General features: G+C 43.1%; 1 protein-coding gene across 1 annotated transcript in view; it reads left to right on the top strand.

Annotated features, from left to right (window-relative positions):
* Positions 1–23,146, top strand: part of LOC306943814 (uncharacterized protein) — a gene marked incomplete at its 5' end in the record, with an annotated part of 56,218 nt that overhangs the window by 16,794 nt on the left and 16,278 nt on the right. The window contains 12 exons of the mRNA XM_079530339.1: positions 180–235; positions 706–878; positions 1,805–1,958; positions 2,095–2,255; positions 2,784–2,880; positions 4,013–4,036; positions 7,030–7,194; positions 7,977–8,118; positions 9,232–9,299; positions 10,919–11,103; positions 11,607–11,790; positions 15,493–15,580. Coding sequence (XP_079386465.1) covers positions 180–235; positions 706–878; positions 1,805–1,958; positions 2,095–2,255; positions 2,784–2,880; positions 4,013–4,036; positions 7,030–7,194; positions 7,977–8,118; positions 9,232–9,299; positions 10,919–11,103; positions 11,607–11,790; positions 15,493–15,580 — 1,497 coding nt within the window. The remainder of the gene's footprint in view (positions 1–179; positions 236–705; positions 879–1,804; positions 1,959–2,094; positions 2,256–2,783; positions 2,881–4,012; positions 4,037–7,029; positions 7,195–7,976; positions 8,119–9,231; positions 9,300–10,918; positions 11,104–11,606; positions 11,791–15,492; positions 15,581–23,146) is intronic.

Below are 23,146 nucleotides of genomic sequence, written 5' to 3'. Positions count from 1 at the left end.
AGTGTAAATTGTAAATGAGCAGTTGAGATGAATAACCTAACCATCTATGTCCATATTTTATTCTGACCCCTCCCCGAAATGGCCTAGCTGTCCTGACCCCTTATCCATGATTTATATACATTATGGATAATTAGTATGGACATAGATTATTCATCTCAAACTGCTCAATTGTCTCATAGGTGCCTGACGGATGGAAGTGGAGACGTGGCGTTTGTCAAACACACCACTGTTCCTGGTCAGTATTACTACATGTTCTACACTGATAGTAAACTGGTCAGTATTACTACATGTTCTACACTGATAGTAAACTGGTCAGTATTACTACATGTTCTACACTGATAGTAAACAACTGGTCAGTATTACTACATGTTCTACACTGATAGTAAACTGGTCAGTATTACTGCATGTTCTACACTGATAGTAAACAACTGGTCAGTATTACTGCATGTTCTACACTGATAATAATAATAATATTGATTTATATACAGAAGGCTGTACTAGTCATTAGTCAAGTAAGTCTAGTGGGTCAAGCAACAATAACTAGATATATGTCTTTAGAGCTGAAATCTGTAAATCTTTAATGTCCTACCAGGATTACTAAGCAGGCTCCCAAAAAGTGCAAAAAATGTCAATGTCAGTGTGTGCACGTGTGCGTGCGACATTAAATCTTTTTCACACAAGATCTGGTCATGGTTTGTTTTCCAGACGAAGTGAAGGACAGCTATGAGTTGCTGTGTAAGGACGGCAGCAGGGCCAGCGTTGACGACTACAAGAGCTGTCACCTGGCCAAGGTGCCGGCCCACGCTGTGGTCACCCGCACCAATGACGCAGAGCTGGCCACCCTCATCTACACCAAACTCACCGAGGCTGCTAATAGTGTAAGACACACACACAAATATCATCTACACCAAACTCACAGAGGCTGCTAATAGTGTAAGACACACACACAAATATCATCTACACCAAACTCACAGAGGCTGCCGACAGTGTAAGACTCACGGAAATAGCATTGTTGCTGTCGGGCAGAAACCTCTTATTAACCTCTTAATCTCTTTTTAATGCCTTACTTGATCATCCTACGGCGTCACTCAAAACCATTAAAAGTAGCAGACCCGCAAGCTCGAAGCGCGTCCCGACTCCTTTTGAGCTTGTAGATGTGCTACTTTTGCTAATCTTGAATGCGGATCCTGAAAAGTAACAGATTTAGAAATATGAGGTTTCCACCTGACAGGGACGATGTAATGTTACAGTAGTTCAGCTCCAAACTTTTCTGGATCATCACCTGGAAAATCTTTAAAGTGTGGGAAAGCATCTGTGTCATTTTAGTTCTCATAGAAACATACGTGCCTTGCAGGGCTTTGACCTGTTCTGCTCTAGTGCGTCTATAAAATACCCTATTGGCCTGAATATAAGATAATATAAGATATAATATTTTTTTTAAATCCAATGGAAATATCCTAAAAAACGGGGTCGTATTATAATCGGGGACTAGGCTATTTGACATTCAATGTTCTTTTCCATAATGAGTCATGAAAAATGGGGGTCGTCTTACAATCGTCTTATATTCGGGACAATACGTGTACAGTATAGTATGTCGTTTTTTCATGATTTTCATCAATTTGTTTTCATCGTAGAAAACCATCAAAAACGACAATACTATAATATGTTGTCGAAAACCATCAAAAACAACAATACTATAATATGTTGTCGAAAACCATCAAAAACAACATACTATAACTATAGTATGTTGTCGAAAACCATGAACTATAGTACGGTAACTATTGAGTTGCTCTGTGCCTTGCAGGGTTTCGACCTGTTCTCCTCTAGTGCCTACGACTCAGGCAAGAACCTGATGTTCAAGGACTCCACACAGAGCCTGGTGGAGCTGCCGACTGACACGGATGCCTTCGTGTATCTGGGCGCTGAGTACATGAGCATCATCCGTTCCCTGAACAAACGTAAGAGCAGACACATGCACGCACTGATGCACGTTAATTTACGGGGAAAAAAATCACATCAAGTTAGAATATGGAGAGGGTCCTGCCAGACTGAGACAAATTATTTTATCGTTTCCTCTTTTTCTTTGTTTTTCAGAGTCAACCGACGCGACCTCCAGTGGCATCACGTGGTGTGCTGTGGGCGAGGCTCAGTATGAGACATGCCGCTCGTGGAGCTTGAGCGACATGGTGAACTTAGTCACCGGGATTAAATGTACGACCGCCACCACCGTGGACGACTGTGTGAAGAAGATACTGGTCAGCACCTAAGCACTTTTTAATTTTACATCTTTTTATTGATTGAATACTTTATTAGTCAGAAACAGCATGTGGCACAGTAAGACATTAAGGAGTGTCTTGTGGGCGTGTTCTCTTCTCCGCGCCATCAGTGCCCATACCCTGGGTCGGTTTGACAAAAGGGCCTTTCTGTGTGGAGTTTGCATGTTCTCCCCGTGTCCCCTAGGGTAGGTGCCCTCACAAAAAACATGCAGTAATCCTGGTCTCTGAACTGATGAAGGGGAAAGGAACTGGTTGGAATAACATGTTCCTTCCACACGCTACGTCCAACCAGGGAAACTCCCCCCTGTCAGGTAAAAAGAAGTAGCTTTTCCTCATGCATAGAAGGAAGCATGAGGTCAGTCCGTTGCTCTCCCCAGGTTGGCAGAGAGTCTAGAGCCCAGAATTACGTTAGATAATTGACACTGGGTGAAGAAAATGGGTTGCAAAATCGTGGGATAAAAGTTATAGTAAAAAAATTAAAATAAATGTCTCCTGTCTGCTTCCCAGAGGAACGAGGCAGATGCCATAGCCCTGGACGGAGGACACGTCTACACAGCTGGAAAATGTGGTCTAATCCCTGCCATGGTGGAGCAGTATGATGCAGGTAAAACTAAACATCTTATCCCTGTCATGGTGGAGCAGTATGATGCAGGTAAAACTAAACATCTTATCCCTGTCATGGTGGAGCAGTATGATGCAGGTAAAACTAAACATCTTATCCCTGTCATGGTGGAGCAGTATGATGCAGGTAAAACTAAACATCTTATCCCTGTCATGGTGGAGCAGTATGCTGCAGGTAAAACTAAACATCTTATCCCTGTCATGGTGGAGCAGTATGATGCAGGTAAAACTAAACATCTTATCCCTGTCATGGTGGAGCAGTATGATGCAGGTAAAACTAAACATCTTATCCCTGTCATGGTGGAGCAGTATGATGCAGGTAAAACTAAACATCTTATCCCTGCCATGGTGGCTGTAGGACAGTGCTTCTCAAACCTTTTTGTCCCAAGCATTTATTCTTAAAGGAGCATTCAGTGATTTGGGTGATTTGGAAAACCCCCTGGTCCGCCCCGGTAACAAGATGTGCACAAGCACGCACAAGCACGCACTACAGTGGGGGGGACAGGCAACAGGCCAACAGCACGCACACCAAGGCCCCCGCTCGATCATGATTGGCGGAAGGCGCCCTCTCTATCCTGATTGGATGAAGACTGGGCCACCTAGCCAAACATGATCCAAGTGGGGCAACTGTGGGTGGGGCGACTGTGGCTCAGGAGGTAGAGCAGGTCGTCCAATGATCCATGGGTCGGCGGTTCGAATCCCGGCTCCTCCTGTCTACATGTCGAAGTGTCCTTGGGCAAGACACTGAACCCCAAATTGCTCCCGATGTGCTGGTTGGTACCTTGCATGGCTTCCGCCGCAATCGGTGTATGAATGGGTGAATGTAATGCACAATCTATGTAAAGCGCCTTGGATAAAGGCGCTATATAAATGCACCATTTACCATTTGTATTTACCATTTAAGTAGTAACAGTTGGTCTGTCAGGTTTTGTGGTGATGATGGCTGTTAAAGGTGAAACTGAAGTCCAGGAAAACCAATGTTAATGACATTTCCACTTGTATATAGTAATATGATTATTTTCATTCATATACTGTACTGTGTACACTAATATGATTCTCTTCTCTGTCTTCTATGTCAACACAAACATTGTTTCCATCTCTGGCCCACCTGACAGCACAATGCAGTGACCAGAATGGTGGTAAGTACTGTAGTAGTGTACACCTTTCTGGACCGCTACATTATTTATTTTGTGGTGACGCTGCTGATGTCATTCCGTCCCAAAACATTTATAATGCTCCACGGAGGATGAACCCAACTGACTTTCAATCAGGTGTTGCAACTCATGATCCCTAATCCTAATCCTAACCTCAGTCTTAACCGGCCAAGTAGGTCACTGACCCTAACCTCAGTCTTAACCGGCCACGTAGGTCGCTATAATCCTAACCTCAGTCTTAACCGGCCACATAGGTCGCTATAATCCTAACCTCAGTCTTAACCGGCCACGTAGGTCGCTAACCCTAACCTCAGTCTTAACCAGCCATGTAGGTCGCTAACCCTAACCTCAGTCTTAACCAGCCACGTAGGTCGTTAACCCTAACCTCAGTCTTAACCGGCCATGTAGGTCGCTAACCCTAACCTCAGTCTTAACCAGCCACGTAGGTCGTTATATAACCCTAACCTCAGTCTTAACCGGCCACGTAGGTCGCTATATAACCCTAACCTCAGTCTTAACCGGCCATGTAGGTCGCTAACACTAACCTCAGTCTTAACCAGCCACGTAGGTCACTAACCCTAACCTCAGTCTTAACCGGCCACGTAGATCGCTATAACCCTAACCTCAGTCTTAACCAGCCACGTAGGTCGTTAACCCTAACCTCAGTCTTAACCAGCCATGTAGGTCGCTATATAACCCTAACCTCAGTCTTAACCAGTCATGTAGGTCGCTAACCCTAACCTCAGTCTTAACCGGCCACGTAGGTCGCTAACCCTAACCTCAGTCTTAACCGGCCACGTAGGTCGCTAACCCTAACCTCAGTCTTAACCAGCCACGTAGGTCGTTAACCCTAACCTCAGTCTTAACCGGCCATGTAGGTCGCTAACCCTAACCTCAGTCTTAACCAGCCACGTAGGTCGCTATATAACCCTAACCTCAGTCTTAACCGGCCACGTAGGTCGCTATATAACCCTAACCTCAGTCTTAACCGGCCATGTAGGTCGCTAACACTAACCTCAGTCTTAACCAGCCACGTAGGTCACTAACCCTAAACTCAGTCTTAACCGGCCACGTAGGTCGCTATAACCCTAACCTCAGTCTTAACCAGCCACGTAGGTCGTTAACCCTAACCTCAGTCTTAACCAGCCATGTAGGTCGCTATATAACCCAACCTCAGTCTTAACCAGTCATGTAGGTCGCTAACCCTAACCTCAGTCTTAACCGGCCATGTAGGTCGCTATATAACCCTAACCTCAGTCTTAACCGGCCACGTAGGTCGCTATATAACCCTAACCTCAGTCTTAACCGGCCATGTAGGTCGCTAACCCTAACCTCAGTCTTAACCAGCCACGTAGGTCGCTAACCCTAACCTCAGTCTTAACCGGCCACATGGGTCGCTATAATCCTAACCTCAGTCTTAACCGGCCACGTAGGTCGCTATAATCCTAACCTCAGTCTTAACCAGCCATGTAGGTCGCTAACCCTAACCTCAGTCTTAACCGGCCACGTAGGTCGCTATAATCCTAACCTCAGTCTTAACCGGCCACATAGGTCGCTATAATCCTAACCTCAGTCTTAACCGGCCACGTAGGTCGCTATAATCCTAACCTCATTCTTAACCGGCCACATAGGTCGCTATAATCCTAACCTCAGTCTTAACCAGCCATGTAGGTCGCTAACCCTATAACCTCAGTATTAACCGGCCACGTAGGTCGCTAACCCTAACCTCAGTCTTAACCGGCCACGTAGGTCGCTAACCCTAACCTCAGTCTTAACCAGCCACGTAGGTCGCTAACCCTAACCTCAGTCTTAACCAGCCATGTAGGTCGCTAACCCTAACCTCAGTCTTAACCAGCCACATAGGTCGCTATAACCCTAACCTCAGTCTTAAAGGGTAAGACCACTTTTGTAGAGGTTTGGGTTGTGTAGTTACCTTGCCATGATGTAACTCCAAATGTGGACAAGAAATCAAAAATAATTTCTCCAGTGATTAGAAATTGATAATTCAAAATATGCTCCTCATTGACTTACATTGTACGCTGAAACAGCTCTCAAAGTCACTCTTTTAGTACGTAAACAAACACAAACAAAGTTGTTTCAGACAATATAGAGCAACACCAAAACTCATGTGGTTTTATTTCTTCATAAAAATGTTAACTTCCTGTTGATTTGTCCATTTTTATTCAGAAGAAAACCCGGACTGGATCCATGGATCCGGATCCAGATCTTCATATAGTAAAATCAACAGGAAGTTACCATTTTTATGAAGAAATAAAACCACATGAGTTTTGGTGTTGCTCTATATTGTCTGAAACAACTTTGTTTGTGTTTGTTTACATACTAAAAGAGTGACTTTGAGAGCTGTTTCAGCGTACAATGTAAGTCAATGAGGAGCATATTTTGAATTATCAATTTCTAATCACTGGAGAAATTATTTTTGATTTCTTGTCCACATTTGGAGTTACATCATGGCAAGGTAACTACACAACCCAAACCTCTACAAAAGTGGTCTTACCCTTTAACCAGCCACGTAGGGACTCCGAATCCCCCAGTAGGCCTACAGCAGCAGCACAGACAGCAGTAGCAGCAGCACAGACAGCAATAGCAGCAGCAGCACAGACAGCAGTAGCAGCAGCAGCAGCACAGACAGCAGTAGCAGCAGCACACGTCTAGCAAGGAATGAGCAATACAACGTCTATTATGTGAAGAGTATGTGATTGGTTGAGAATAGAAGCATGGAGCTGAGACCGACCGATTAGATGGTCAGCTGGCAGCAACTGCACTGAGTTCCCTGACAGAACTTGCTCTGCGCTCTGAGCACAACGCTCATTTGGTGAACTCATGGCCTTTCCTCTATGGCTAGCACAACCTTTAGCTCACAATGTAGTCTGTGTAATAACTAATAACTAATCAACTGTTTTGCACCACATGTTTCTTTTGATATCATTAGTCTTCTAATTCTTTCACCTCACCCACAGCACTAGCCTCCTCCTACTTCGCTGTAGCCGTGGTGAAGAATGCGCCTGGGGTGACCTGGGCCAACCTGCAGGGCAAGAGGTCGTGCCACACCGGCCGTGGCAAAACTGCTGGCTGGAACATCCCCATGGGCCACATCCATCAAATCGTTGGCAACTGTAACTTCAGTAAGCATGTTGTTGTGGAATTGTCACCTACACACTCTTGCTCTCAAGATGCCTGCAATGTTTTATAGCTTAGTGGCCTCGTGGTTAGTGTCTGCCTTGTGACTGTGAGGTCACAAGGCAGAGTCGTGATACAAAAGACCATAAAAATGGGACCAAATGCCTCTCTGCTTGGCACTCGGCATCAAGGGTTTGGTTTGGGGGTAAGTCCCTGCAACATATTAGCGTCATGTATGTCCAGGGGATGTACTTGTTGTACACCCCCTGGCTGCCTCACGCTAAAGAAACTGGAGATAGGCTCCTGCCCTATGGGCCACATCCCATATGGCTACATACTGAATTACTTAAACCCTTCCAGGGTGCTCATATCGCCCACGGATGTCATGTTTATAATATGACTTCTAGTAAGCATCTCACTAAAACTTACACCACACAATATAATGCAGTCTATAGTTGTGCAAGCTACTTTCTGATACTGCAACTGATTGCATCCAACAATAAACATGTATTTCATGTTATTAATTCATTTGAATAAATGAATACATATTTTATTACATTAATGAATACACTCTTATGGTTAGCTAGAGATGCTGTTAATAAGTTACCTGTATTCATGTGTGTTTGTTATAGGTCCACTAGAGACATATTCATGATCACTGCTTGTCTGAATGTCTGAATACAATTCAGGAAACTATACACTGTACCTTTAATAAGTGTGCTAGATAGCTTGTGTTACATTGTGAGACAGTGATTGATTGATCTCTGTGTCTTCTCCTCTGATAAAGCTTCGTTCTTCAGTAGCGGCTGTGCACCTGGATCTCCTGAAGACTCTCACATGTGTCAGCAGTGTGTTGGTAATGCTACGGGACATGGTAAATGCCAAGCCAGTCCTGAGGAGCGCTACTACGGCTATGACGGGGCCTTCAGGTAGGGGGCGCCATGGCACTTGAACTTAAATTAAAAACGTTTTTTGCCAGGTGCTTGAAAAGCGCCTGCACTACATTTGCTAGTACCTCTACTAACAACTGTAAAGACGACCATGCTGACGACCATAGTGGACACTTTTTCATGATTGGCTGCCTCTAAGCCATGCAGGGGCCAAATAAGAAACAGAAAATATTGTGGGGGGCCAAAAGGCTGAACTAAATTCTAATTTCTGCATAATATAATAATATAATATTTATTTCTATATAAAAAGCAGTAAATGGCCTTGTTTGGTAAGCTGGTAAGAGTATATGTTATTAATGTTAGCTCTGACTCAATAAATAAATACTTAAACTTAGTAGTCCATATTTTGTTGAAACCTCTGCATTCGCAAAAGGTGAACGCCTCCTTCGGCTCTGGGGCGTGTGCTCTGAAGAGAGGGCGAGCTTCCGCGTTGGTGCCAAGGAAAGTAATGAAAGGAAGGGGATGCGCCATATGCGGGGATGCGCATATAGTGGGACACTTCCGCCCTCAGTGCGATACATGTCGCTCCAATGAATTGCAGCGACAAATGAGGCGTCTACCTTTCTATGTCTATGACAGTCATTGTATTTCTTTTTCCATTACCCTTTCTACAATAATTCTTCCACTTTTACCAATAACTGATTACCACTGAGCCTACCTGCTTGCTCAGGGGAGAACTATAATTTTGATCTTCAGTGACCTATCAGCCCAATTGAATACGTTGTATTGTATATTAACATAGTCTGCCATACAGATACAGATTGGACAAAAAATAATAATAATAGAGCATAAATATATTGTTGGGCGGCAGTGGCTCTAGGGACCAGCAGGGTAGAGTGTCCGGTAAAGTTCGATCCCGGGCTCCCCCAGAGTCAGTGTCGAAGTGTCCTTGAGCAAGACTCTGAACCCCTAATTGCTCCCGATGAGCAGGTTGGTGGTGCCTTGCATGGTTTTCTCCACCGACTATCGGTGTATAAATGTGTGTGTGAATGAATGGGTGAATGTAATGCAAAGTCTATGTGAAGCACTTTGGATAAAAGCACTATATAAATGCACCATTTATTGCATTCCTTTCTATTGTTAATGCCATAGATGTCTGGCTGAGGGTGCTGGAGATGTAGCATTCATCAAACACTCCACTGTCCCAGGACTCAGTGATGGTAAGAGCTCTACTACTGCCCACAATCTCTCTGCTTCTCCTCACGCAGGGCTTCTCCCAAATGGTGTTAATGTTGTCAGCTTTTGACATCTGAAATGTTTGAGTCTTATTCTAGTAAAAGTTTTTATTTAGTTTTAGTCCTAGACAGTCTTTTGAATATAAAATGTAATTTAGTTTTAGTCATATTTTTGTCATCTGAAATGTTTTCGTTTTAGTCTAGTTTTAGTCGACTAAATCTACAGTCTATTTTGTACAAACAAAACAGTTTTAAGGACATGTCACTCCAATGCAACTGTCATTGGGGATAATGGTTACACAGGCCCGACCCGGCTTAAGGCCCAAACCGCACCAATGATTCGCCATGCAACTCCTTGCAACCAAACGGTTGCAAGTAGTTGCATGTAGTTACATGAAACCTTATCACCAATGGCAGTTGCAAGGAGTTGCATTGGTAGGACATCTATATCTATCTATTATCTATAAATGCACCATGTCTGTCTGTCTGTCTACATAGTCGTACATACGTGTGTACGGCTGTAATGCACGTAACTCGAGAACCTTTCGCCCCACCAACTTCAAATTCGACACACGCGTTCCACACCCACACAGGGAGTGCATTGCCCGGTGTCGGGCAATGCTGTTCTAACATCACAATACTCCATATTTGGGCATGCCTAACACAGAACTCCCTATATAACTAGAACTGCACTCTGTCGACGTTGCACAAATAGGCCAAAAATGGCCTACTAGTGCGCAAGCAGAGCGCACAAGTACTGTTGACCGCTACAAACCTTCAAATCTCAGCCTCTCTGTAAAACATTGAATTTAAGTTCTAAAGTCGGGTTATAACTGGCTGTCAATGGTGACGTAATTATGATATGTTTGGTTTGGTTGGGTAACCGTTTGGTTTGGTAACCGTTTGGTTACCGTTTGGTAACCGTTTGGTAACCGTTTGGTTTGGTTGGGTAACAGGTAACGTATATGTAAGTTGTAAGTTGAAAGTACTATACTGTGGTCGGCTGGCTTTTATGTGCGTATGCTCGGAAGTATATATACTGATGTTGATGGTGACGTAATTAAGATAATTATGTATCAATGCCGGGTTATAACTGGCTTTCGATGGTGACGTAATAAAGATAGGTTTCAGATCACATACATGTATACTTACAGACATTACCTTTAATTCACCCGACACTGAAACATATCCTAATTACGTCACCATCGACAGCCAGTTATAACCCATCATTGAAACATTATCTTAATTACGTCACCATCAACATACAGTATATATATCTCCGAGCATACGTGCATTCGTACGATCCCGACCACAATACTTGTGCGCTCTGCTTGCGCAAGTAATAATAAAGGGACACAGAGACAGATCACGAAATCTCCATATATGGACATAAAAGGGACACAGACAGATGGGTGGAACGGTTACTCTGACACAGGTACAACGGGTATTGCATAACTGGGTGGGGCATGGATCTCCAACTTCTATCGTTACCAGCTCGGTGCTCTACAGCTGGGCAGTGGTCTAGTGTCCTTAAAACTGTTTTGTTGCAAGGAGTTCATTGCATTGGGCCTAATTGCATGACACCATGCTCTTCTGTTGTCCAGGCAACGGTCCCACATGGGCCCAGGGCATCGTATCGTCAGACTACAGGCTGATCTGTCCTGGCATTGACACGCCCGTCCCCATCTCTGACTACGCCTTGTGCCACCTGGCCCAGGTGCCCGCACACGCTGTGGTGACCCGGCCAGAGGCACGCGATGAGGTGGTGTCCACGCTCCTCTCCCAGCAGGTTGGTGGCATATAGTTATTTTGATTTTGAAAATGTAGTTTGTGTCATAGACAGTCATTTGAAATGTTTTATTTTTAGTCTAGTTTTAGTCGACTAAATCTGTTGATTCAGTTGATTTAGAAAGCTTGTGAGCTTGAAGTTCGGTTATTTTCGGAGTGTGATACGGTTGACACCCATGTGCATAAAATTACTTAAGTCTTAGTTCTACTCAATCTATTCTGGACTCGTCCCTCCCTAACATTTTATTTGAACGTATTACGGGGCGGCAGTGACTCAGCGGTAGAGTGGCCGGATGGGGGCAATGGGGCTCAAGAGACTAACCAGATGCCTGAACCACCTAAGCTGTACTTTAGGGCATGTACTTTAGGGCAGCCATTGAATATGATCTTCGTTGCATGGATTTTTATCATGATAGATTTCACCCTAAAACAATATAAAAATAAAATAGGCCTGCACATGATTGAAATGTAGAAAAGACAAACAACCTTGTTGTTTCTATTCAGGCCAAGCTTGGTACCAGCGGCACCAATACCTGGGTCAGCATGCTCCAATCTGATGGAGCTCTTTTCAAGGGCAGCACCGCATGCCTTCAGGAGGTACCAACCGGTACAAGCTTTGAGGGCTTCCTGGGACCTGACTACATGACTGCCATGAACTCCCTCAGGCAGTGTGCTGATACTGCATCAGGTATTCCAGTATGGAGGATAAAGAATTGCCAGAGATTACTACATTTTTAAACTACACCTATATTCCTTTTAATTCCCATGCTGTATTTGGCTGCAGACCCTCATCTGAAGATGTTGTGCCAGGCAGGGACGGCCATAACAGAAGATTTGTGTTAAACGCTATACATTTTTCACAATCTTCCAAAGCCAATGTAACGCCCGGGATTCAAACCCGGGTCTCCCATAGAAAGCCAACATCTTAATCACTAAGCCAAAGGCAATTCCCCATGACTTGGGGGAGATATTCGACTTTTAGGTCATCAGGCTGAGGTTGCTACACTCACCCCCCTTTTGACCTCCTCCCACGCGGGGAAACCCGACCCGGGTCACGCCACCAATGTAACGCCCGGGAATCGAACCCGGGTGTCCTGTATGGGAAGCCAATGACTCGGGGGAGATATTAGACTTTTAGGCCATCAGGCTGAGGTTGTGAGTCACTCTGCTACACTCACACCATGTTGTGGTGTTGGTCAAATTAAAAACAGCATAATAAATAAATAAAAACATTACAACGTTGCAATCAGAACTGCAGCATCACTCCCAATCTTCCGCCGTAGTCTGAAAACCCACCTTTTCAGACTCCATCATGGCCCATAGCACTTATCCTACCCCCTTAGATTGCACTTTTTAGATTTAGATAGCATTTGAAACAGACTTATAGCATGTCATGTAGACAGCACAATAATTGCATTGTATGTAGTCATAGCAAGCACCTCATAGTACATATGTATAGCATAGTATAGTATATATGTATAGTTTATATGTATAGTGTCATTATATAGATATGTTCTAGTTACGTTCTTAGCTTACGCATGTTTCATGATAAATGCATTTTATATATGTGATGTATTCCCATGCTTTTGTTCTTGCCTAATGTAAGTCGCTCTGGATTAAGAGCGTCTGCTAATTGCCTAAATTGTAAATTGTAATTACACAACTGGAGTATAAAAGGAGGGCTAAAAAAAGCAATGGTTCAAAAACAGCTGTAAAAAAATTAGTAAGTAAGTCAGGTGGAAAATAGATAATGCACAGACAAATGCACAGTGCTAGTCTAAATTCTATTTTCTCCTTGTGTACCAGATCTGGAGAAATCATGCACCTTCCATTCCTGCCAGCAGAAAAACTAGTGGAGATCTCAGAGGAATTAGAAGTGGGAAAAAAAGACAAAACCTGTGGCCCAACCTGACCATCTACACTGGACCCCGGTTGGTTTTAATGATTGGTTCATAATAGTGGTTCCCAAACTGTGGTGCGTGCACCCCTTGTGGTGTGCGAGCGCCTTCTAGGGGGTGCGCGACAAGAAAAGGCTAATGGTGGTGCTATGGTTTTATTTTAAATATATTAATCCATTGAGACCTGGAACGCATCCATGTTACGTTAGCGTTTAACCACATTAACCATTAACATATTATGCCAAATATGGCAAGTACTATATATGCGGAATATAGCCCATGCTGCATATGCCATATTCAGGTTCCTATATGTGCATGTGGATAAATAGGAAACATGTCTCTATATAGCCTATGCCATTTTGATTTCCATGTGGGGGGTGCGTCAGCTAGGTCGGGAGGTAACAGGGGGTGCATGGCCAAAAAGGTTTGGGAACTGCTCGTTTATATGAATAAAACCGTTGTCTACTTTGAATAATGTTGTAATTCCATTATTTTTCTATACAACCATGCTGTACACTACTCTACATACTGACATTGACCAGATACTGACATGATACTACCATGATACTACCATGATACTACCATGATACTGAGTATGATTTTCAAGGTTGTACTTTATTGTTACATCTTGTGTATCAGACACATGATACTGACCATGATGCTTTATTTTCAAAAAGTAGAAATTATAATACCATACCTTTTTGTACCATCTGATAGAGCTCTGTTAGACATCTTTAAAATCATATAGGTAACTGCCAGGTGTTGGAGAGACTAGCGCCCCTCAAAAATGCAACTACCAATATTTACAAGCAACTTTAGGCTACTGCCCAAAATTGGGCTCACCAGAGTGGATTGAGATTGAAAACACTGACCTCTGGTGGTGACTATTGTCCATTACAATCATTGATGTCATAATTGCATATAATACGCTAAATATGGCGTGGCTTTGTTTATTGTGCATGATGGCTGGCTCGCTGGAAAGACTGCTACCCGAAGTGGAAGTGGGGTCATGCCCTGGGACCGGTGGCCGAACGGATTGCGGAGCGGTCTTGATACCGGAAGGTCGCCAGTTCGAATCAGCGGTCCGACACGTTAAAATTACCACCGCTGAAGTGCCCTTGAACAAGGCAAACCACAAACCACTACGATGAAATGTGTTCTATGAGCAGGGCCTGGCTGGAAACAAGTTCTTGAGCTTAGCCCAGATACCCTGGGTAAATATAGTAATCATTTCATTTCATGGTTCCATTGGGGGGTGATATTACAAATGATCCCTTAAGGCTTAAGGGTAAGTAACTCTAAGTGTCAAGGGGGTCAAGTTTGAGAACCACTGCTAGCCTACTAAAGGTAAACAAAACGGTCTCCGAGGCTATACTTAAAGGTTAGGTAATGGAGCCTTCATTAGAATCATTAACACCTGTGGATGTTTCCAAAGTCTGTTAAACGTAAAAGTCAGGAATACAACATTTACTTGAGTAAAAGTACAAAAATATTGGCATCAAATAGAAAGTACTCATTAAGTTTTCAAATGTTTTAAAATCTTTTAAAAATAGCAGATCTACAAGCTCACAATGTGTCACATCTCGTTCTTTTCTTAAGCAAAAGCATCAATACTGAAACTATGTACTGTTACAAGTAGAAGTCCGTTAATCAACATTGACTTGAGTAAAAGTACAAAGATATTGGTATCAAAAGTACTTAAAGTACCAAAAGTAGAAAGTACTCAATATGCAGAATGTTCCCTTTCAAAGTTTTCAAATGTATAAAAATCTTTTGAAAATAGACGAGCGATCTACAAGTTCACAATGCACACAAAGGACGACCTTTCTTTCAGGCATGGTGTGTGAAGTGTGATGATGTTGCTTCTTTGGTTTTGCAAAATCTCACAGGACAGAATACTGCAGTGAAAAGCAAATTGATGGGCATGTTGGTGCCTTGCATGGTTGCTTCTGTTCTACACTCCGTGTGTGAATGTGTGCGTGTGAATGTAATGCACTTTGGAACAAGAGACTATTTAACATGACCAACTTGACCAAGTGGTCACAGCGGTCTGCAATGTCGAATGTGGTGTAAGGAATAATATTATTTACTGTTCACCGCACAAGCACATATCTGCTCATGTTACTGATGTCTCTCTTGTCTCGTTACAGGCATGTCCTATTAGAACAAGTAATTCAAGATTGAGTTAGAACAAGTAATTCAAGATTGAGTTCTCTCCTTTGCTGGGAGTGAGGTAGCACTATATGTCTTACTGGAAGAATGCATTTATATAAGCAGCTGGGACTTCCCATAAGTCTGACATCCCGTTAGTCCGACCCAAGAGGTTAAGACTGAGGTTAGGGTTTGGGTTTGGGATAGTGTTTGTATAATCGGTCGGACTAACGGGACTACGGGAGGTCGTATGCTTGCTTATGTAGCAGAGTAGCTCACAACAACAACCTTGTATGTCTTCTGCATTCTGTTTTATCGCAGTGGTGTGCTGTGCTGGGGAGGTGGCATCAAGGCCTGGGAGCTGAACAAGCTCAATAAAACCATAAAGAAGGCCAGCTCTGTTGCTGGCCTCCGAATGGAAGGTCTGCAGTCAGTCAGTAGTCGCAGATAGGAGGATTTAGGGACAAACTTAATGCCTTCAGCCTAAGGCTCACTATTCCCCCCAACATGCATACAGAGTGGTACAGACTCTCTTGGCTTGACCAACTGCCATCAGGCTGTATAGAGCGTCGCAGTCCCGCCTCCTACCCTGGACCAGGAAATGAAACCCAATGCATTATTCTCATAGACATTTCTTAAAGTATTTATTTAAAGACGGTTACGCCGCGGACAAAGCCAACTCGAGTCGTGACAACTCATGACAACACAAACAATATTTTGGACCAAACAAATAATTACAAAGAAGAAAAACAACAAAAAAAGTGTTGTAACCTGCCGTTTTTTTCTTCTTTGTAATTATTTGTTTGGTCCAAAATATTGTTTGTGTTGTCATGAGTTGTCACGACTCGAGTTGGCTTTGTCCGCGGCGTAACCGTCTTTAAATAAATACTTTAAGAAATGTCTATGAGAATAATGCATTGGGTTTCATTTCCTGGTCCAGGGTAGGAGGCGGGACTGCGACGCTCTATAATGCAAATGTATAAAAACTCTCTTCCTCAATGCATATGTTCTTATGTTGGCATGCAGGTCTTGTGTGTTAATGTCCACCTGTGTCTGTTGTGTTTCTGCTTTCTAGTAGTTTATTTATTTATCTTGTCACATTATGCTGCTATAACTCCTCAATTTCCCTTTGGGGATTATTAAAGTATATCTCATCTAATCATCATCAACCTCGGCCTGATCTCCCCCAAGCCATGGGGAATTCCCTTGGCCTTAGTATGTGGGAGAGCCAGGTTCCAATGCCGGGTGCCTCAGAACGATGACCTAAAAGTGTAAGATTACTTTCCAATGTGGGTGGCTGCTGTTCTGTAACCTATTTAGTTAGTGGGACATAAAGTTAATATAGTTCACTACTGGTTACCCCTTCATCAAAGAGGTAAATCCGGCCCCCAAAAAATAAATGGTGGACAAAGTATATGTACCCGAGTAAATATTTGAGTATATTATAACTCTGTGACTGTCTGTCTGTACTAGTACCTGCCTTTGAATTCAACAGTCTGTCTCGAGAGACTAGTAGGTCACAGAACTCCAGTAGACTATTTCTTAATTTACATTTTGTTATGTTTTATAAACCTTTTTCAAATATTTAACTTACATTTTGCGGTCAATGGGGATTTATCTTTTTAAGATTTATTTTTTGTTGCTTTTTGCCTTTATTGATAGTTACAAGTGAAGAAAGATAGACAGGAAAGAGGTTGCAAAAAGTACAGTGATGCTAAAAAGCATAACAAAAATCCCTGAGGGCTTGTTTCCATTGTGGTCCTATGTAGGCTATTCAATTCATTAAAGCCTGTGATGGCACTGAAACCTTGCCCAGATTAGATGATGGACGGCTGACGTCCTAGAGATGACTGATGTCACCCACATGGTGTCAGAGATCCATATCTGAAACTCCAAAAGTTTAATAGCAGGGGGCGGGGCTGTCGCTCCCGGTCCGCTCTCTTCCTATCCTTTATGACTCTATGGGAGAACCATAGACAGAAAGGTTCTTCAGGTCTGGGGCATCTGTATCTCGAGAGGAGGCAAGCTTCTGTGACGCACGTGGCAGAAGGGGCCGTTCGGTAGGCCAATCGGAGGCAATGTAAACGTTTGTTTTCTCATGCCAATAAAGCCCCCTTGGATTGAATCGATAAGTCCCGGGAAAGACGCACTGTGATTGGCCTAGTTGTGTGAGTGACAGCGACGCAGCGTGCCTTCCGCTTTAGAGTGAGATACAGGTCGTAGGTCGCTCCAATGAACCGTACGACCAACCGACTTAAGTTCAAACGCAGTGCGCGTGTGCGTCGCAGACAACCCAAAGCAGGGAGTGCTCTGCCCTGCGTCCAGTTGGTCAGATAGGCGGTTGTCTGTCCAGAACCACTGATGCGACCAATAAGCCTACATATTGGTATTTATGGAGTCTGCTTGTCCAGAACCGCCAATCAGACTGCTATGCCCATTAATTTAGGTCAAGCCCATATGGGACAGTGCGACTTCAAGCACGAGGGAGTGTGCTGATACCTGGCAAAGTTGCTCGGATAGGCGGTTGAACAGAGATGATAATTCAATATTAACGATTAATCAATGTATCGATAGTCAACGGGGGGCAGTTGTTTATATCTCTTTCCCCTCCTATATCCAGTGTTTAGTGTACAGTATGTTCACAAACTTTGTCCTACAAATATTAAATTCCCATTGACAATGAATGGACAATTTTACATCATAGTGTCTATTTACGTCATGATGATGTACGATGATAAGAGCGCCCCTCACTTCACACGGGTGTGATTTTTATAATTTAAAAGAGTTTATAGACCACATTGAATGGTTGGATCCATTATTGTGACTACATTTTATTTATAAAGCAGAGTAATCTAGTAAGAGAGTGGCGACACGCTTCGATCTCGCCGCAAAGCGGGGTGCTATGGGCTATAGTTCCAAACATTGGAACTATCCCATTGAGATAGAATGAGCAATGAGCACTTCCACATTCCATTGTTACAATGGGAGTCAACGCTAGCTAGTGTTGTCACTCTCATACTAGATCACGCTCTTATAAAGACACTGTAGTGGAGTACGGTGGGTGGTTTGGATAATTTCACCAGTATGGGGTGTCGATCAGAACACGGACACAGGACTTGAAATCACAGCGTACTTTACTGCATGGTAACACAGGGTACATGGGCATAACATTGGGTTTGTGTGTGTGGTCTAAAACAAGATAATAATAACATCAACATCAATCACAGTACAAATACAAACAGGAATAACATTCAATATCAATATACAATCAGCATAAACATAGATAACAGTTTGGATTAAACAATTACCAACTGACAGCATCGGTTAATAATGCACACAACATTAGCTAATGGAGGCTAGGAATTAACATGGCTCACAAACATTCCTCCTAATACAACTACAACATAAATTCAACTGTCCGTAAACATTAACTCAAAGTACAAGGACACTTACATATGTGCATCTACGCACACACATTGGAAGGACTTAATCATCTTGAACGGTGGAAAGGAGGAAAAGTCCTGGCGAAGTGGAGTCTATCTGGCCCTCATTTATCAATTGAGTGCAAAATCTGCCCCAAATTCGAGCGTCGGTTTTGTAGTACATTCACGTTGCCACAGCATTTATAAAGTGATCGCAAACAGCTGATCCTTCTTTAATTTCATTCCTAGCAGTGATAAATGTGACGGCTGAAATCAATCTGGCACGCCCTATGAAATCAAGCCTCGCCCTCGTTTTTGTGACATTAACAACTGCAATACGACCAAACAACATATGGAAATCATAGTTACATGATAGAAAAAGCCAATAAAAAAGTTTCCCCTGCTTGCCTTGCTGCCCGCCTGAAAATATTTGCCAGGGGAAAAACAAAAACACTTCTTTCTGAGCTCTACTAAAACTTTCTAGTCATTGTTTTCCGGTTGGCCTAACTATGAGAAATCCAATATTATATTGTAATCAAGTCAATCAATCAAACACAATAATCCATTTCATACGAGTTTAGGTACAAAGCAACAACATTCAATGTAAATGCTTATGTTCCCTTCATGGCTCACCATTTATGAACTTGGATGAATTATGCAAAACAGGAAAGGCCCTCTGTGTCTGAGGCCCATGCACCCCCCATGCAACACCCTGGGGGGTACAGGCGGTGCATGGTGATCAGTGATTTATTCAGAGGCATGTTGATAATTAATTACTGAATTTGACTTTTTCTTGTTTTATTTGGGGCGGCCTTAGCTTGGTCAGGTGCATTACTGTGGTTCTCAAAGTGGGGTCCGGGGACCCCCAGTGGTCCTTGAGGGGGTTCTGCAGTGGGTCCCAGGCAATGTCAGGATCTGCATTTCTGACTGTGCCATATTTTGGAAGTATAATCTCTCATTTAGGTTGCCTGTCTTGTCTCCACCCTGTAAGTAAACTTCATCCCGTGTTTCATTCATGTTTCATTTTTATTTTTTGAAAATTAAAAAACATTAATAAAAAGAAATGCCCGGGCGGCTGGCGTAGCCGTCTGGGCACCTTGGCTGGTAATCCAGTCTGGCAGTGTGCTGCGGGTTCGACTCCTGATCCCGACGGCCTTCACTGCATGTCACCCCCCCATCTCTCTCCCCATTTCCTGTCAGCCTACTGTCACCCTATCCCTCTATAAAATAATACATAAAGGCGAAAGCCACAAAAGATATATATTAAAAAAAAAATAATGAAAAAAGTAATTGAAAAAACATGGCCCCCTCACGTATTAGAAGGACACTATTAGTCACCAGAACAAAGGACAGGTGTTCTCGATGAACAATCTCTCATAGGTTAAAAATAGTAGTTTGAAATTATGGGTTATGGAGAGGTGCAAGGTTCAAGGTTCAAGTTTATTTAGTTTCCCGAAGGGCAAATTGGGTTGCAGCATAGACAGTACATTAAACAATGAAACAGTACAAATAAACAAACAGTTCACATAGCAGATACCAAAGTACAAAGGTGCACACACCCATTAAAGTGCAGGCGTTAAAGTGCTATGCGATAGGTCATAGAAAGTGCGTGTGCATAGACATTAGGCACGAGACCAATACAGTAAAAAGTAAAAAGTGCTTATCACACAGCAGCATTTAGTGTGCAAATAGAGAGCAGGGCAGCTAAAATGAATATAAATCTAAATACTGAAACGAACAACTTAAAACCTGTCTGGGGTGTTCACAGAAGCCTAAGTAGAATTGAATTCTACTTAGGCCTACCCTCTATGGGTTCTTTCCTGACACATTGCTGTCACATTGTTTCCGAGCATTCGAAAAAATTGCCACGTGTATCAGGGGCTTTTTAAACCTGCTGTGCAACCACCACACCCATCCATCCCCAACTCGACTGCATTCTGCAGGTATACAACAATAGCTGCCTTCATTAAGTCCGGGAAACGGACACCATTACTTACGGTAAGTCCTGTCACTTTGGTATGTCCTTGTGACAGTGCAAGTTTTTCATTACAATTGTCCTGTCACTTTGGTATGTCCTTGTGACAGTGCAAGGTTTTCATTACAGTTCCATAGACGATAATGATTTGATAATCACGCTGTGGAAACTAGCAGTGGTTTCAGTGAAACTTCACTTTCAGTGAAACGGGAATAACAAGTGTTGCAGAGAGCGTGAAAGGATTTGATACCATCTATTGTGACACTTACAGTAAGTGAGCATGGTGTCTCAATAATCAGGTACATGGGCAAGTCTTCATGGTTATATTATAATATTTTGTCCTCTTTAGTTACTTAATTTTATCCCACAATTTTGCAACCCAGTTTTTTCACCCAGTGCCAATTATCTAATGTACTCCTGGGCGCTACACTTCCTCTGCCAACCTGGGGGGGGGGGGGGGGGGGGGGGCAGCGGACTGACCTCATGCCTCCTTCTATGCATGAGGAGTCCAAGCTGCTTCTTTTCACCTGACAGGGGGAATTTCCCTGGCCGGACGTAGCGCGTGGAAGGAACACGTTATTCCGACCAGTTTCTTTCCCCTCCATCAGGCGCCCCGGCGCCTGATGGAGGTAGTTTTAGAGACCAGGAATACTGCATGTTTTTGTGAGGGTATACCTACCCGACACGGGGAGAACATGCAAACTCCACACAGAAAGGCCCTTTCGCCAACCCCACCTCGGGTATGGGCACTGATGACGCGGAGGAGGGAACACGCCCCCAGCGCCCACAGCGTCCCCAGCGGGAATCGAACCCAGGACCTTCTAGCTGTGAGGCGACAGCACTACCGACTGTGCCACCGTGCCCCCTAGGGGGCGCCACCGTGCCCCGTCCTCTTTAGTTTTTGGGGGTCCCCAGCTAAACTTGTTCATACAGCATCACGATTATTTCTTTATTCATAATTTATACTCTGGCTTTTAAAAAATAGCAGATATGCAAGCTCAGAGCACGCCGCTTTGTGCCGTGCTGCAAGTTTGTACATCTACAATTTTTGGACATTTTTGAAAAGTATTATTTTTAACACAAATCTTCTCTCCGGGGGTCCCCGCCACAAAACATTTTCAGATGATGGTTCGTGGCCACTGGCCAAATGCATAAAGCCAAAGTGCAGTATAGCCAACAGTAACTACATTTTTGGACAAACTGACATATTTGTGTATCTCAAAGAAAGGTCAAATTAGCCTTTGTGATTTTGGCATGATAAACAATTACCTTAAGAACATACCATATTTGAAATATAGTAGTAAGATCTAGTGTATAGTGTAAGATCACTTACTGTATTTGCTGATATCTCATTTGGCTGACCAGTTGAAACACTTTTAAAACCATTATCGGCCATTTCCTTTTCCCCTAGCACTTTGGCTTTGTAGGGCAAACTGCTATATGTTCTTTACCCTGTAACTTTCCACGATGGGGAAACATTGTTGTTATTTTCTTCCTTGACAGACTAGGCTGCCCAGCCCACATGCACACGGATGTTTCCGTATAAAAGGAGATGGAGTCACCACCACACCTCCACCTGTCTTCTGTTCTAACCTGGAGACTCCCAACTGATCAACATGCTTCTCCTCCTGGCCTTGCTGCTGGGAACCACTGGTAAACATCATTCCTTTTAACCTCTTGAGCCCCGCATTGCCCACGCCGGCGGGGGCAACGGTGTCCACCTCTGAACAGCGCTCAGCGGTCAATGGAGACCCAATTGGTCTCCGGTTCCAACTCCGATGTTGCGGATTTACCCCCTTTACCCCCCTGGGGTTTAAGAGGTTAAATACTATTGTTATTATTATATTTAGTGTTTTCATAAATTAATGCCATACTTGAAAATAGCAGATCTACAAGCTCACAACGCATCGCGCTGCGAAATATACAAATGAAATATACAAGAAAACCACTTAAATTAAACTTTTAGCTAACATGTTGCATCGCGACGTGAGCTTATAGATCTGCCAATTCCACTATATTCTTTATTTACGTAAATGTATGCTATATATCATGGACGATAATGCAAACAATATTTGCACTTATCTCAAATAATTGCGATTAGGTAATTATTTAAGGATTGTGACAGGTCTATTTGTACTTTGGCTGTTTCGAAATGAGCAGATTGACAATTTCACAAGGCGTTGTGTGCAGGCCTAGAATTTCATCCTTTTAGGGGCAAGGCCACTTGGCCTTTAGTATGGTCAACTTTTTGAGTGCCAGGGCATGAAGGCCATCAATTAAAAAATGATTTTAAGTCCCCGGTCATAATTATTTTAGCTTAAAGGTTAAGGAGGATTACATCTTTTTATTTTGATTTCAAGGCGAACATTGGTTCAGAACAGTGCTTCTTAAATAAATAATCACAGCTTTAAATAACAAAATATAAGTAGCTACTGTTGTAAAATATTATAAACATGTTTTGGGGTCCCAGGCCAGAGATGAAAATCATAATGAAATGGCCTAGGCCCCTGTCAGGCTGTCACCCTAGGCTAATTCATATAAATTTAATTTGGGGGTCCTTGAAATTTGAATGGCTGAGGATCATTGATTGATTGCATT

This window comes from Electrona antarctica (assembly GCF_951216825.1).
Source record: "Electrona antarctica genome assembly, chromosome: 19".
NCBI classification, from domain to species: domain Eukaryota; kingdom Metazoa; phylum Chordata; class Actinopteri; order Myctophiformes; family Myctophidae; genus Electrona; species Electrona antarctica.
The sequence above is the reverse complement of the archived record's forward strand: the minus strand, read 5'-3'. Positions and strand labels throughout refer to the sequence as shown.